Source organism: Pelophylax lessonae (genome assembly GCF_965119305.1).
Source record: "Pelophylax lessonae genome assembly, chromosome: 2".
Lineage (NCBI taxonomy): Eukaryota > Metazoa > Chordata > Amphibia > Anura > Ranidae > Pelophylax > Pelophylax lessonae.
Genome location: NC_138769.1, coordinates 265,610,187 through 265,627,427, shown reverse-complemented (window position 1 = coordinate 265,627,427; position 17,241 = coordinate 265,610,187). Strand labels below are relative to the sequence as shown.

The 17,241-nt window shown below is 46.0% G+C and overlaps 1 protein-coding gene across 1 annotated transcript in view; it reads right to left on the bottom strand.

Moving 5' to 3' along the window:
• Nucleotides 1–17,241, bottom strand: part of DSTYK (dual serine/threonine and tyrosine protein kinase) — a 237,629-nt gene that overhangs the window by 72,754 nt on the left and 147,634 nt on the right. Inside the window, exons 7-9 of the mRNA XM_082247304.1 lie at nucleotides 9,822–9,951; nucleotides 5,868–6,024; nucleotides 1,328–1,460 (exon numbers count right to left, since the gene is read on the bottom strand). Of these exons, the coding sequence (XP_082103430.1) occupies nucleotides 1,328–1,460; nucleotides 5,868–6,024; nucleotides 9,822–9,951 (420 nt within the window). The remainder of the gene's footprint in view (nucleotides 1–1,327; nucleotides 1,461–5,867; nucleotides 6,025–9,821; nucleotides 9,952–17,241) is intronic.

The following is a 17,241-nucleotide window of genomic DNA, read 5'->3' as shown; positions in this document are numbered from 1 at the left end:
CTGGATAAGCTCATGGGCCGTTCTCAGCTGGTATATAACACCCCCCTCTGCTCTATCAGTTTAGTAGGAAGCAGTATTAAAAGTATCAAAACTCCTTAGAGGGGTGGGTGCTGTGTCTGTCAAACCAAGATGGATTTTACGGTAAGTACAAAAATCCTATTTACTTTCCTTTGACAGGCACAGCACTCCATAAATCATAACTACTGGGGCATCCAAAAGCAGTGCCAAAAGGAAATTGGGGGGGTGGTGAAAATAACCCAAGGGCAAACATAAGCTCCCTAACCAGGACACAGGAGCCCCATCTGAAAAACAAAACTTTAGAAAAACACCCCTCAAGAGGGAACCGCCCCTCTTAAACAGCAGCCTGCAAAACTTTGCGGCCAAAAGAAGCATCTGCAAATGCCAAAGTATCTACTTTGTATAATTTTGTGAACGTATGCACCGACGACCAAGTGCCCGCCTAATAAACTTGCGATATTGATGCTCGATGAGGGAAGGCCCAAGTAGTACTCAGCGCCTAAGTAGAATGCGCCGTGACAGGGAAAGGAGGAATGAGAAACTACTAGGAACAGAGATCCCAGCCAGGAGCCTAGGTCCTTTCTCCTGACTAGACAGATTAAAACTGATTACCTAGAACAGAGAGGGGTTATATACCAGCTGAGGACAGGCTATGGGCCTAGCCAGGTTTTTTTTTTGTTCTACCTAGTCCTACTCCTGTAGGAGGCAATATAACCCAGTAGTTCTGATTTATGGAGCGCTGTGTCAGTCGATGAACAAAAAAGAAATAGGAGTTTCACTTTTTGAATTGAATTATTGAAAGAAATGAATTTTAATATTCTGTTTTGAGATGCACCTGTATATACATACTTCTAAACACACAGATATACAAAATACATACACCATAATTCGTGGACTAAATATACACTGATTTGGGTTGTTTTCACCAAAGAAATGTTGCAGAATACACTTTGATCTAAATTTATCTTTTTTTAAAACCTAAGGATTAAAAAAGTCTCCCCCCCCCCCCCTGCCCCCCCCAAATTCCAGCTCATTCTGTTTCCAGAGCTGCTCCCCATCACAGCCATAGTGCTTTGCTTAGTTTTGCTGGGGCTGTTTTATGGATGAATTCTCACACAGTGGTTCAGAGCTGTCTACTAAAAGATGTAGTGGCTGTGGGAGAAGCAGTAGAGGGCAAAAAACAAAGAAGTTTCCAACACACTCTGAAGTAATAAATTCTTATAATTTTTCCACTATCCATGCAATAAGTTATGAAAGAATTGCTCTCCTGATAACTACTGTTAAATATACACAAACCGAACATGCTCACCTTAAGTCCTGCGTAAAGATCTCTATGGAGACGTTCTGTGATTAGCAGAACTGCAATGCTGGAGCCTCCTCCATAATTATAATCAATTACAGAACCATGCAAATCGACCAATCGCTCGTGTTTAGGCAGGGACCTATAAGAGCATATTTGCACCAGTTAAAGACATAGTAAAGGGAGCAAATCAAGCCATGGTTACTTAAATCCTGAAAATAAAAAAAAAAAAAAATAAAAAAAAAGTTTTACTCCTAAATTGAAGCTTGAAACCCATATTAGTTTTGCCTATATCCCCAATAAAGGTGAATTTGTGGAGGACAGCATAAAGATCACCCAGCTCAAGGTGGATATTACAGGTGTAATCTGGAATGTAAAGCGGCACCACTATAGTTTGTTGCATATAGTTACATAGTTAGTCTGGCTAACTATGTTAGCGATTCTGGCGAGCGAGGCATCTACCTTGGGGCATTTAGCCCAGGGTTTAGTATTTCTCTGAACGAATATCTGCATTTAATTGCAGCTGGGGTAATGAGCTTCTTTTCTGGTTCTGTCCATTCTTTAACAAAGTTTTTTAGGGCTCATGTACCGGGAACGTTATAGGTTTTTTCGGTTGTAAACCTTTGTACACCTTATGTAGAGAAAGCTCTGCAATCTTTTGCTCTTTGATACCCTGTGTATCCGTAATGGCTCTTAGTAAATTATCTGCATCTTCCAAGGGGAAAAAGTTTACCCCCCGATGCTGGGTCCTCATTATCTGAGTCCGAGCAAAGGCCCCCTTCGTGATGGAATTCCAAGCTATCTGCCTTAGATCCTTGCTCCACCTGATCAACCTCATCCCTCCTGCATGAGGGGATGGGTGACATGCTGCTAGATGGTGTGCTGGCTTGGCTGGAGCCTCCAGTTTTTCTATGGCTGCATGAAGGGGACCAATTTTGCTTTTAATCTCCTTTTTGAAAGAATTAGGCATAAGGAACCCCGTGACTCTTTGGCCACTATTTTATTCATGCATTTCTGGCATAGGGGTTTTCTCCATTCTGGAGGGAACCGGTGACCGCAAGAGGCACATGCCTTGCAACTGGTCTTTGCCTTCTCCTCTGGGGCCTTTGTCAGTAAGCACAGTGAGGTAGGCAATTGCCATACATAAAGAAAGTTTGTTGGTGAGGTAAAGGGGGAACTCCAGAGTGCTTTGGCTTACTTTGGAGATGTCCTGGCCAACAAGATCTGCAGGGCAGGGTGGGGAGACAACTGACATGGTCGGCCTCAGAAAAGGAACCACAACATAGGGGCCCAGCTCCAGCCCTGCCCCCATACAGGTTGGTGGACATACCTGTATTGACCTATACTGGTATCCTATGATCAGCCTTTCAAGTGAAGAAGGGGACACCATATGTTCTGTCAGTTTCCATTTGCGAATTTCCTCTGAGAACCGTGCTGTAGCCTCTCCAGCTGCCCAGAATGGATATCAGCGCCAGCAACCAACTTAATCTTTCAAGATGGCCACAGACCGGAACCGCATCACTGGAAGTGATGCAATGTTACGGTCCTGCTGCCAGCTTGCTCCCCCCACCGTGAGGAGCTCCAGGAACGCCGAGGCGGCTGGCCCGATACCCCAGTGTGCTTCGTCGCTGACCAGCACTGCCATGCTGATGTAAGCCAAAGCGGTGGTGTTGTCCGGCTGAATCCGTACGGGACAATCTTGCAGACAAGTCGACCATTAGCTCAGACAAAGCTTTATTGCTCTAAGCTCCAAAACATTGATCGGTAGTTATGACTCTTCTACTGTCCAGGTTCCCTGGGCACAGAGCTTTCCCAGCACCCAGCCCCAGGCTGGCGTCCGTGGTCACCACCGTCCAAAACAACGGCAGAAAGGACTTGCCCTGGCTTAGCACCTGGCGACTGAAGCCACCACAACAGAGCAGACTGTGTTGTGGCTCAATCGAGTCAAATTGTCCAAGGACTTTGGATCCTTGTTCATTTGATAAGAATCTCCCTTTGTAAAGGTCTTGTGTGAAATTGAGCAAATGCAACCGCCTCGTAGATTGATACCATCAGACCCAAGGCCTGTAGAATTCGATCTTGTACCCTGATCGGATCAGTTCATGAACCCATTTGTCCTGAATCAGGGAAGTCCATGGTTCTGGAAAGAAGCAAAGAAGTCCCCCCCCACCCCAGAAGCAGGTGAGGGCGCCCCTTCATGCAGACGAGGACTTGTCTGCAGAACCGGACTGGCCGGTCTTTGATTTACCTGACCACGGCTTCTTGGAACCCCCAGAAGACCTGAACGGCTTTCCTTTTTCTTGGGCCCCGGAGGTACGAAAAAGCCGCCTATGAGCAGTGAAGGAAGGCCCCGCTTAGGATGTGGCGCCTTGCCCTTTAGAGTATTGAGGGAGAAGAGTACTCATCCCACCCATAGGCCCTTTGATCAGTTCATCAAGAGAAGATCCAAACAACCTCTCTCCCGTAAAGAGAAGGTCAGTCACGGCCGCCTTCAAAGCCTGGTCCGCTGACCAGCTTTTTAACCACTTCATGCATCTAATGGCAATCCCCACTGCAGACACCCTGGCCACTAGGGGGGCCACATCACACATGAACACAAGGGCTTCAGCCATCTGGTCCAGGAGCTCAATCAGCACCGGGGGAATCTGTTCAGATTCTAAGTTCCCTTTAAGTACCTTTACCCATTCAGTAGCTTGGGCACTACTAGCATGTGCTGGATGCGCCGCCATTGTTCATTTACAATATCGTCAAAAAGCTCCGGACAAGGAAACCCTTGTCAGACTTCCAGGCTTTGCGGGAGCCAAAAGACTCCTGCATACCTGACACTGTAGATTTATCTGCCATTTTTATAATTTCACGTATGGAAACAGTGCTTCCAGTACTGCGCGTTCCCGCACAGCGGCTGAAGAGGACAGATCCTCTTCACCATCTGAAAGCGAGGACACCGATCCATCAGGAAGGGGAGCATCTGTGGCGGCCATATCTGCCTCACAATCTGAGAATACAACCAGGAGGTGAAGGCAACAGACGTTTGCTGCTATCAATACTTTTGAACACAATCTACCTTTGACACCAGGCTTTCTAGAACTGCTGTAAAAGCAGACCGACTGCGACCCAGAAGGTCCCGCAGCCACACTGAGGGGGTCTGTAGGTGAAACATTGTCCTGGCACTCCATTTTCAAACTGATTAAAAATAATGCAGTGTCACTTTAAAAAAATCGCGATCCACCGCCGCACTAGCGGTTTCACAAATCTCAATCCAGTACAATCTGATAGAGTGAGTAAGGAAAACCTACAGGGGACCCCAAAAACATTACCCAACCGCTCAGGATGCTTGCTGGGACGTTCTGTGAAACAAAGTAAAAATGTTCTGACACAGGAAATGGAAACAGAAAAAGGCCCGGGTCATTGCTAGATCAAATGTGCCATGCCTGCTGCCTGTCCAGCGATCTGGACTACAAGAAAATGGCCGCCCCATGCATTCCTTTGGGGAACAGAAAATGGCTGCCCATATATTGTCAATTGAAAATGAGCACGAATCTACAGCAAAATGGCGGCCCCCACGGCGCACAATGTGGTCTCCTTAACAAAAGACCCCACCAGGACAGTCACACCCCCCCGCAGGAGCGCCACATTGGCCATAATTTTACCGCCCCCCCCCCCAAGGTAGGAACTTACTAGGGGAAGGGAGGGGACTGGGGGGGCTGGTATGTCCGAGAGGCCAGGGGAACCGAGGGATCTCCCAAGGGTCCAACCATTCCCAGGAGGGGGCCACGTCCAGCCCCGAGACCGCCAGAAGATTGGGGGGAGGGGAAGGCATTACTCACCATACCACAGTACCAGGTGGGCGCCACTCTGAACAGACCACCTCCCAACCGGGGTGGGGGTGCTGCCAGCCAGGGAGTACACTGCGACTCAGGGCGTTCCAGGTCGTCACATCCCAGCGAGATGGTCCACTCGCAGGCTCGTCCCCATCCATCAGGGCTCTGTCGTGGTGAGGCCTAGTGCTGAACTATAACCTGCTCACGCTCGCTGGCCAGGCTGGGAGACCAAAAGGATCTAGATTTATCCAGTCTGAAACCTCAGCCGGCTGTTGCTTGTAGTTCTCCAGGAAGTCAAACTAGTAAATAAAAATTACACATGGATAAAAATTTTATATAGCGAAGACCGAAGTCCCAGCAGGGAACTAGGTCCTACTCCTAAACTAGGCAGAAAAACTGGAAGCTGTAGCAGAGTGTGGGTTATGCCTGCAGGGACAGCCCTATAGGCATGGTAAAGCTTTTTCCTGCCTAGTGTCCTATTCCTGATGGGAGGTGCATAACCAATTGTCTAAGATGATATGGAGCTGCGTCTGTCAATGGACGATAGAGAAATAGAGTTTAGGTTTCCTTCCCCTTGCAATTTGTTACATGTTCAGCTGAATGATTTAGTTAGTTTTTCTTTTAGAAATATTGCATTAAACATTTGTCACCCCCGATTTAAATACTAACTTATTAAAAAAGAAGTAAACAAAAGTACAGTAGTAGTAAGTTTTGTTTTTGGTAGTCACCTCATGTAGTGAAATTCTAGAGCAAGATCATTCCAGTGTTTTTCATCTGGAGGTACCACAGACTTCAAAGCACAGGGAAAGTGCCCACCCCAGTTGTCACACATATAGACGACACCATACTGGCCTCTTCCTAGCTCACGTCCTAGCTTTGGTTTGCCTGACAGGGGAAAAAAAAAATGATTATATATGGTGTATAATATAAAGCCAGAAAGGAATATATGGTGAGGCAACTGAAATGGAATGTTCGAAGCATGAGTCACCCGGGGAGGGATGGTGCCTGGCTGGGGAGGGAGGAGGAGCATGGGGATGCCATGTGAAGGTTGAAGGACAGACAGTACGCACACATACATGCATGTACGTGTATTGTGTTCCAGTCTATAATATTCTTTAAATACAAAAATATTCTGAAAAAGGCGAAAAACAGGGTTGGTGTTGCGCTGTTGTAAAATCAATGTGATGAACTGTAAATGTAAATATTAAAATACACATAAAATTACAAAAAAAAAAAAAAACAGTGCCAACAGACTGTAAGCTACACCACCAACATGTGCTTATAACCATATAGTTGCTAGTATCCAAAAGCTCTTGTGACAACAGTGGTAATGAAAATCGCAATTAAAAGAGTCCATATATAAAATGTGTCGTGATTTGAGAGCAGTGCATCCCTTCACCATTGAAATATATTGTCTGATGTCTCCTCTTCCCAGTGATGTGACATCTATGTGATCCTTAGCCTCTCACCTTACTGCTGTAAAGTAACAGCAAATGTAGAGACCTTAGCTGTTGCTCGGTCTGTCCCCTCCTGCCACTAGGGGTCCACTTTAGATCAGGTTGTTTGATTTCTGTGGCAAGTGTTTCTTCTTGCGGTTTTACTTCTGGTGGGCCCTCCCAATGTGCTCATTTAAAAACGTTAAAAAAAAAAACCAAAAAAAAAAAAAAAACACTCTCCATAGCATGGTGTAATAACATTTATAAAAGGTTTAATAGATAAAAAAAACACAGCTTTTTCTTTTTAAAACCGTACTATGCATGTAATCCACGAGCAGCGAGCTCGTATAATGGTGTCACTTCCGGTATGACTCTGAGCAGAGACATACCGGAAGTGAGGCAATTATACAAGCTCGCCATTCGTGGATTACATGCATAGTACGGTTTGTAAAAAGTGAGTAATACAAGCTTTTTTTAACCTATATAAATATTACACCATTGAGAGTCTTTTACATTTTTAATTAAGCAGAGCACATAGGGAGGGCCCACCAGAAGTTTAACCGAGGAAACCGTTAACACCGATCCACAACCTGATAGATCTAAAGAGGACCCCTGGAGACAGACCAAGCAACAGCTAAGATAGTTACATACGTTGTTACCTTACAGCAGTAAGGTGAGAGGCTAAGGAGCACATAGCTGTCACATCACTGGGAAGAGACCTCAGACAATATATTTCAATAGTGAAGGGATGCACTGTTCTTAACCACTTGCCGACCGCAATATATATATACACACACATATATACACATAGATATATACACAGCGGCTCTCCCAGTACAGGATTTGCCTGGGAGGAGCTAGGGGGCACGCTCCCGCCCCCGCTCGTCAGCGGGGAAACCGATGCATGTGTCAGGCGGCTCCGATTGCCTCCCAACACTCTGGATCATTCCCCGCTGAGAGAGAAGGACGGTCGGCTGTAGTAAACACAGCCGAACATACTCCCTGGGATGATCACAGAGCTCATGTGATCCTGCTATATAGGATCACATGTCTCTATGGTCATCTCAGAAGCCAAACCCCCCATACAGTTAGAATCACTCCCCTAGGGTCACATTTAACCCCTTTATCACCTATACTGTTAACCCCTTCCCTGCAAATGGCATTATTACAGTAACAGTGCATATTTTTAGCACCGATTACTGTAATAATGTCACTGGTACCCCCAAAAGTGTCAAAAATGTCAGGGGTCTGATCTGTCCGCCGCAAAAAAAATAAATAAAAATCGCACAGGTGATCAAATACCATCAAAAGAAAGCTATTTGTGGGGGGGAAAAAAAAAAAAAAAAAAAAAAGGAACGTCAATTTTAATTGGGTACAGCATTGCACGACCACGCAATTGTCCGTTAAAGTAACAGTGCCGAATCGCAAAATAGGGCCTGGTCATTAAGGGGGAAAATCTTCCGGTCTTAAAGTGGTAAAGCGGTAGTATACTCAGTTTTTTAACTTACCTACAGGTAAGCCTATAATAAGGCTTACCTGTAGTTAAATGAATATCTCCTAAAGCTGCACAGTTTAGGAGATAGTCACCCTGCATGCAGCTGCTGACACCAGCGGCGCATGAGCGCCGACGGTCCGGCGGACCTTCAGAGCTCCTAGCCGGAAAGTAAACTCCCAGTGTAATCGCAGCTCCAGGGGCGCCAAACCCAGAAGAGACACCGAGCGAAGATGTCGGCTGCCTCCGCGGTGTCCAGGCGACCGTGTCGGGGCTTCGTTTTAAGGTAAGTATTTCATAATGAGCTGGTATGCGATTCATACTAGCTCATTATGCCTTTGTCCTGCAGGGTTTATTTTTTTTTTTTTTTTTTGAGGATACAACCGCATTAAAAACACAACATATTTTATATATGGACATAAATTGATTGCCATTTTTAATACCACTGTTCTGTTATGTCAGAAGAGCTTTTGGATACTAGCCACTATATTGTGATAAGCACATATTACTGGTGTAGCTTACATTCTGTTGGCACTGATTCATTTTTTTTTGGATTGTGGTTATTAGATGTTATATGTATTGGGAGTATTTATGTTTAATATTGATCTTACAACAGCGCAACACCAACACTGTTTTCATGCATTAGGCCTCATGCACACTGGATGTTTTTATAGCTGCTGTTTTTGGTGTCAGATGTTTTCTACAGCTAGTAAACTTCCGAGCAGGTTATCCTATGTGTCCATGCACACATAGGCTTTTATCAGCAGTTTTTGGCAGGGACAGTTTCTGGCTTAAAAAAAACTAGTGGGTTTTGAGTGGTGTTTTTCAGCTGTAAAAACGCTCACGTCAAACGTCAATAAACGCCAAAAAAACTTTGCTGACTGGCGTTTTTTTATTTCATTGCTTTTTTAAACCTGGGTTCTGTTTCGAGGTGTCGTTCATGGAACATAGCCTTGGTTCATACTGGTGCATGCTGAGAACCGCTGTGATTTACACCAAAAAAAACACACCGCATTCCTGTGCACATCACATGATATCTGTGCGATGCAATGTGAGCTATTATATTTTGTATGGGTCAAACTGCATAACATTTGCACCAAAATGTTGTAGGACCTTATTTTTCCTCCACACCTAAATCGCATTTCCTCCACACCTAAATCGCATTGCATGGGTGTCTCACCCATGCGATGAGATTCTGGCAAGCACACTATTTTGCAATCCGTTTCTGGGGTATCGTTCATGGAACAAGAAGCCCTGTTGACATTGTACCGTTTTGGCATGTGATTTGTCATGTCGAATCGCATGTCAAATTGGAGCCTATTGCAGGCAACCGCACCGGATCACACTGAGGCGGGTTTGAAATCATTCAGCTGAACGCGCATAATTTCAAACTCGCATGTCAGTGCGACTTCAGGGGCGATTTGACAGACATCTGTATGGGTTCATGCACACGTCTATTGAAATCTACCTGAAGTTGCCAAAAGTAGTGCAGAAACTACTTTTGGGAATCAGTGTGGCGCCACAAAGTCAGTGTTGCACCAACTCGGACAGCGGCGTTGACGGCAATAAAACTCACTACAAAGCTATTGCCATTTTTATAACATCCAGCGTGCATGATGCCTTAGTCACAGATTCGCTAATTCAGTGTTTGCATCAGTTATCTAGTTTATTATTTAAAGTGATAGTGTGGGAGCACCCAGTTTACATTTTGAAAAAGGGTAAAATTTCCAAATATCGTCAGTCAGGTTTCTTACCATGCAATAAAACATCCCGCAGAGATCTGCTCTCTAGTGACAGACGGGCCAGACGTGGCGCATGTTCTTTACGAACTTTTAACCAAAGATCCTCTGTTTTCTCCAACCTGCCAGAGTGGCCAACTTCTAGCTAAAAGAAAGGAACTGAGTTGAGTGTCAATATATTGTGGCAGTTATGGAAGCCATTAGCTTTCACTCATTTCGAACAAGAAATTGATTTAAAGCGGAGTTCCGGCCCCAAAATCGACGTAGTCGATTTTGGGCCATCCGCTTGCTTCTAGGTCACCTGAAAAGGAAATGGATAGTTAAGATTTTTCTTTTTTTAACTTACCTTGTAATTGCAGGAAAATATACTCCTCTCTTCCACTTCCTCCCTCGCCGGCCGCAGCCCGCGCCGTCACTTCCACTTTGCAATTATTCCTGGGAGCTGAACGTCATCGCTCCCAGGAATCAATGCGCCGGCACTGGCCCCGACGTCAGTTCCGGTGCAGGCGCGTCATACCTTGCTAAACAGCTTCTGGGCATGCCCAGAAGCTGTGCAGGGATGACGCTGCAGCCCCGGAAGTGACGGCGGGGCCGGCACAGTGCATCGTGGTACCAAAGAGGACGGAAGACGACGCAGAAGAGGATCGCGCTGGCTTCAGCTGCCCACACCTGAGATGGCAGCGCTGGAGAAGAAATTTTCAGGGTAAGTATTTCTTCTATAAAGGTAAGTGCGAACCGGGACAGATCAGAGGCTATCCATTGTGGAATGTACTAGCCCCGACTGTACCGGGAGTATTTTCATTGAAAATATTTTTTGGTGGCTGGAACTCCGCTTTAATCTGTGGTGCAAATACATCATAGCACTGCCAGAAAAGGCATTTTCGATCAAGTTTTAGCACACAAATAATTGCAATGCTCAAAACAAGGACATCATCTCGACTATGCATGGCCAATTGCTGCATGTTATTTAACTTCAACAGGAAGTTCATGAAATACTACCAAAATATACACAACATTGCAAAGGGTAAGGGCAGCATGAAGCTGCATACACTAATTCCAATAGGAGTGGATAATTTCTGTCCAATCTACTTTAGATTTACCAAAGTAAAGCCAGGGTCTTCCTAAACAATTCTTTCAATCATCACCTCCAACGTTGAAGTACTTACTATCACAGAGATCTGCATTTTGAAAACGCATCAAAAATTTTTTTAGGATATGCTTCAGATACTGCATACATAGTGCATGAAAAGACTTCGGGTCTTCTCTAGGCAGACACTGTAAACATCAGTAAAAGGAATCCGCTTAAGAATTTACACTTTAGGCAACAGGAATTGGGGATTCATGCTACAATAGTTCCAAGAGAAAGTTCTCTTGAACAGTCACTGTTAAAAAAAAAAAAAAAAAAAAAAAAAAAAAAAAAAAAGCTAAATAATCTGCAGCACCAATATTTTCCTAAAACTAAACAGAAGGGAATGGTTTCAGGTGTTCGGGGTAAATCGATTGTGCAACATATATAAAAAAAAAAAAAAAAATGGGACCCCAAAGCATCCAGGGCAAATGGATGTATGATAAAGGCTGTATAATATAAAATACATACTTACTGTAAGTACAAAGTAATGTGTAAAAGTATTAGATGGCAAACCGTATTGGAAAATGTTCATTCAATTGTTTAATTGTGTAGAAAAAAAAAAACTAATCACAGACATGCCACAAAATTGTTTTTATTTAACATTCCATCCTTCTGGCGTTAATATTAATAAAAAAAAAATTAATAAAAAAAAAGCTGTGTTTCAATTGAAACCGTTTTTGCAGATCAAGCAAAAGGGAAAAAAATGGAATTCAATTCTGAGGAAAATATGGAGTCAAAGTACAGTACACCACTAGTACTTTGTTTCACCACTTCTGGCTTTTAGTGGTTGCCGATCTTGCCATGACGTCATTGGGTATGTTGCGCCATGCGCCTCCGCGCACTGGGAGTCCCTCCGCCTCGTTTTGGAGTCTCACATGTGCGCACAGTGTGTTTTACACCCGCCGCGGCCACACTGGGCATCTACATGCAGTGAGTGATTTCTTCTCAAATCAATCATACAGTACAGCGACAGTGACCAGTCACAGTGCACGTTGTGTAACACAGCCACCACAGCCACCCGGTGCCAGCCAGCCACCCACCCACAGGCCTGTAACAGCCAGCCACACACCAAAGGGTGTCAGCCACCCACCCACAACCAATTTTTTAGGTTACAATGGAGATGGATGGAGATAGAAAAAATAAAAGTGTGGTCTGGGACCATTTCTCTTCATCTCCCGGAAAAGCAGCACCGGGCAACACTTGCAAAAACAAACAATGAAAGCATGAGATCAATAACTGCAAAAAACAAAAATACATCTAATCTTTGGGCCCATCTAAGAGTTTATCATGTTGGATTGTATCATGCAGCACAGAAAAACAAAAATGAATCACAAGGTGAATCATCTCTATCCCAGGCAACAACAACAGATGTGTTTCAGAAAAAAAAAAAAGTGGAAGATCCCAACTGCTAGACAGAGTAATCAGAGATGATGGTCCCTGATAACCAGCATTTACAATAGTGTCTGACTCTGGATTTAAGCGGTTGATGTTCATACTTGAGCCAAGGTACACACTGAAGAGTGACAAATTTTATCGAACTGAAATGCTGGAAAAGATTCACCAAAAGGTCGTTGAGCAAGTAAAGGCTATGCTGCAACCAGAGAATGCTGGCAACTCACTCTCATTCACGACTGACTGCTGGTCAGGACAAACAGAATCACTAATGTGTCTTACATGCCACTTCATTGACAGCGGATGGACAAGAAGGCATTTGATGTTGAATACAAAAGTGATGCAGGGATCCCACACTGGGGAGTACATTAGAGAAAGGTTTCTAGGCATGCTAGGATGGGGAAATCACCAAAGACCGATTGATGCTTGTGCTTCAAGACAGCAGAGCAAACATGGTTAACGGTATGAGACTTGCTAAAGTGTCAGACCTGTTGCATGGCACACACCCTCCAACTTGTGGTAAATGGTAGTCTGTCATACCAGAAAGCTTTGCTTGACATTAGCATGCTGAAGTGCGCAGGCCATTTCCACCATTCTATCCTTGCCAATCAGCGACTGGCGAGGTGCATTCAGGAAGACCTTGGCCTACCCAAAAACAACCTGATACCGGCTGTTCCAACACGATGGAACTCAACGCTACACATGTTACAGAGGTTGCTGGAGCAGAAGTGGAGCTCTCACTATATATTCTGGTGAATATGGACTTGGGAGGACATTCTTGTCCTACTGCTGTTCAGTGAGACCCTCCTACCCATTGAGGAAGTGACTTTAGAGGCAAGTCATTACGACTCATCTGTGTCCTCTGTCATCCCATGTGTGAGTGCTGAAGAGGCTTCTTCAACAGAATGAAGGACCCAACACAAGTTGCATTAAAAACACGTAGGCAGGAACTTCCAGTTCAGGCGCACATGTAATAGGCAGCGCGGAACGGCAGCTCCTGCATCATCGGCTATTTTACCTGCATCCGAAGCCCATCTGAGCCATCCGACCTCCGGGAGAGTATCCAACACCACCAAGGTTCTGGTAGGCATGGATAAGTTTGTTCTCCATAGTCATCCTTCGGGCAAGACCGCCGCTCCGGACCAGGCCTCAGGCGCGATAGACATGGCGGACGCGGCCCCACCGGCCGCTGCACCCTCACATATCTGCCAGCCATCTCCTCTCCCTGAGGCCCAGGTGGCATCTTTGGCACAGGCAGTGGCGGCTCTGCTGTCCCCGACCATCACTGCGGAGGTGGAAAAAGCGATCTCTTTGGGGATGGCGCAGCTCCAAAAGGAACTGGGGGAACACTCCAGACTGTCAGAATTGGAGCATAGAATGTTCGATATAGAGGATGAGGTCCAGGGCTAATTTTCTCTTGATCAACAAGCTAGGCAAACACAGCGGTACATATTGGACAAACTTGACCTTGAAAACCGCTCGAGGCGGAACAACCTAGAGGATTATAGAACTACCTGAGACATACCAGTCAGACACCCTATCAGACATCTGCATGTCTCGCCTGCCTGCAGCTCTGGGCATCAATTCTCCTTACTCAGTGGAAAGAGCTCACCGAATTGGGCCCCCCTCGAATAAACAGAGGTCCCCCCATATATAGTACGCTACCTCAACTATGCAGTCAGGCAGCATATCCTTAAATCATTCCGGAATTCCAAAGCCCTGCAACTTGATGGCCATAAGCTTCTAGTCTTTGCTGACTATTTGCAGGAAGTCTCTAAACGCAGAAAGGCCTTCCAGCACATATGCCAAACCATGTATAGCAGATCAATTAAGTTCACCCTAGCTTACCCGGCAACACTGCGCATCACAGATGCTACAGGGGAGCTGAAATCATTCACCCATCCGGAAGAGGCTACGCGCTATCTGAAATCTTCCATGCATATCACTTTGGATGCCCCCTCCGGACACCCTCCCCAACGCTCTCAGGCACCACGAGACCAAAGAAGCCCCAGGAAGGACTCAGCCAAGAAAACGGCTTTCAGGACAGATCCTGTTCAAGCACACGCTGAGCCCCCATTGGTTTGTTATACCTACTTCTATCTTACTATGGTGGCACCTACCACTTCCCCGCTGCTTTTGAGACACTCGTTCCTATTGGTTTCGTTTTAAGTTTTCTCTGGAAGCTCTCAACTCTCTAGCGGCTGCCAGATCATTCCCTCCAGCTCCCTGCTCATTGTCGCCTTCCAGGCTTGGCGGTAACATACTGTGATATTTGCATTTGGTTGAATTTATCATCTCTGCTATTGCTCATGTTATCTGCTGATTATAATTTTTCTTTTGTTTTCTCATTTTATGTCTACCGGACGTCTGAGGGCTTTCCCCCCTCGTTCTAGAGGCGCAGTTTCACCGGACTCCGTTTCCCGGGCCCGTTGCATATCCTCTATTACTCATCCATTCTCCCGGAGGTTGCGAGTCATCGGCTATCTCCCTGGGTGCCTGGCAACTAATCCGGTAACACTGTTCCATACGATGACTCTAGTTACATGTGGAAAAAAGAGAAGTACAGGCTTCCTAGCTTATGTCCTTCGGGACTTCTGACCCTAGGCCCTGATAAGGCCCCCTTTGCCCTTTTCCCTTGCCATCCCTTTCTTGTGGTATGTAATTGTTTGCGTTATAATGTATGGAGTCATGCTAACAGCAGCATAGGTACTTTATGGTTTCTGTATCTGCACTCTAGTCTTATCCAGTCCCGGCTACTCATTTGACAGTGGTTACTTGGAATGTCAAGGGCCTCAGATCCCCCCAATAAGCGCGTGGCCATTCTTCGGCATCTCAGACGGCGGACGTGGCAGTCCTACAAGAATCACACCTACGCGCGGATGATTTTCAAAGCTTGAAAAAGTTGTGAGTTGGCCAAGTTTATGGCTCCCCTGCAGTCAAAGGGAAGGCTGGCGTGGTGGTGCTTATTCACAAACGTCATCCTAGTGTGTTTCTCTCCTCATCTTGATGAACAAGAGCGAGTTGCTGTCTTACACCTACAAACTATGCAACACGCTTGGACATTGGTGGGGATTTATGCACCCATTTCTCCCCCGAAGTCCTTTTTTCAATCCATTATGCCACTCATAGCCCCATATCTGCACCTCCCCCTGCTGGTTGCGGGGGGTTTTAATCAGTGTTTGGACCCCGCGGAGGATAGATCGGGTGCCACCACTTCCTCTCACTCACGTCCTGATCTCTCCCCCACTCCTTTAGCCTCCTTTGCCACTAGTCTACTCCTCACGGACACTTGGAGACTGTCCCATCCTATTGATAGGGAATTCACCTTTTTCTCACACCCCCCACAACACTCTCACCAGGATAGATTATATTTTCTCAAACGATCCTATGCTCCCTTTTACTTCCCACTCCACTATCCACGACATAGTAATCTCGGACCATGCCCCCGTATCCGTTGCACTCACATACTTTTCCACCACCCTTGGGAAAAAACCCTGGAGATTCCCTTCCTATCAAAAGACAAAGGCATCCGCACCATTCTCCAAGACACATGGGAAGACTTCTTGGCCACTAACTCAACTCCGGACTGCTCCCCGACTCTGCTTTGGGAGACGGGAAAAGCTGTTCTAAGGGGACACGTCCTTTCCTATGCCTCGGCCTACAAAAAAAATGGGTTAATGCTGCCCATCAGGCAGCCAGCCAGAACCATCAGATCGGCTCAGGCTGCTCTTAATCTCGCCAACACCTCCCAAAACAGGGATAAATGGAAAACTGCTAAATTGCGCTTTGAGGTATGGGCCGAGGCGCAGGAGACTATGCACTCCTCCTTCAGAGACTGGCAGTTTCACAGGTTTGGGAACAAGCCTGGAAAACTCCTGGCCTCCCTCTGTAAACCTCCCTTTACTCCCACCAACATCTCAGCGCTCAGGGTTGCCCGGGGTATGGTCGTTGACTCTCCTTCTGACATTGTGAAGGTCCTAGAACAGTTTTATAGCACATTGTATGGCCCAGACCCTATTGATGAAACTGCCGCCACAGCATTTTTCTGCTGCCCATCTGCCCACAGTCACGCGAGAGCATCTTGATCTCCCAACACTCCCATCACTATAGATGAAGTTTTAGACTTCCACACTGGCACCTACCCTCTGCGATCTCTTTAACCACATTTTCCAGGGTAACCCATACCTCCCCACAGGCTTTCAAGCCCTCATAAAACTTATACCGAAAAAAGGTCAAGACCCCCTGGACCCCGGTTCCTTTCGTCCCATTTCCCTCCTTAATCTCAACTCCAAACTGCTCTCTAAAATCGTAGCTAACCGCCTGGCCTCTTTCCTCCCTACCATTATACACCCCACACAATCTGGCTTTACTCAGGGTCGCTCAGTGACCTCGAACATTCGAAAGGTTCTGGTGGCGCTAGAGGCTGCTAGGGCCAACTCCAACACTGACTACGCAATTATCACCCTCGATGCCAAAAAGGCATTTGATATCAGTTTCCGGTGGTTGGAGTTGGTCTTAAGGAAATTTGGATTTTCAGGACCATTTCTGCATTTGGTCCAAGCTATGTATGCCTCACCATCGGCCCAGGTTATGGCTGCAGGTCTCTCCTCCAGCCCTTTAGTTTGTTCAAAGGCACCAGACAGGGGTGCCCGTTATCTCCCCTTTTCAATTTGGCGATAGAGCCACTCTAGAACCCTAACTTTTCACCCCCTTCTGGGGGGGATCCAGGTGGGGGACACGGAACTTCGATCCCCGCTATTGGCGGACAATGTCCTTGTCTTCACCTCGGACCCCCCCCCCCACGACCTTCCTCTCATACAATCCCTATTCAAGTCCTTTCGCCAATGCTCTGGCCTTCGAATACATTTTTCTAAGAGTGAAATCCTACCTCTGAACACCACGTGTCCCTCCTTG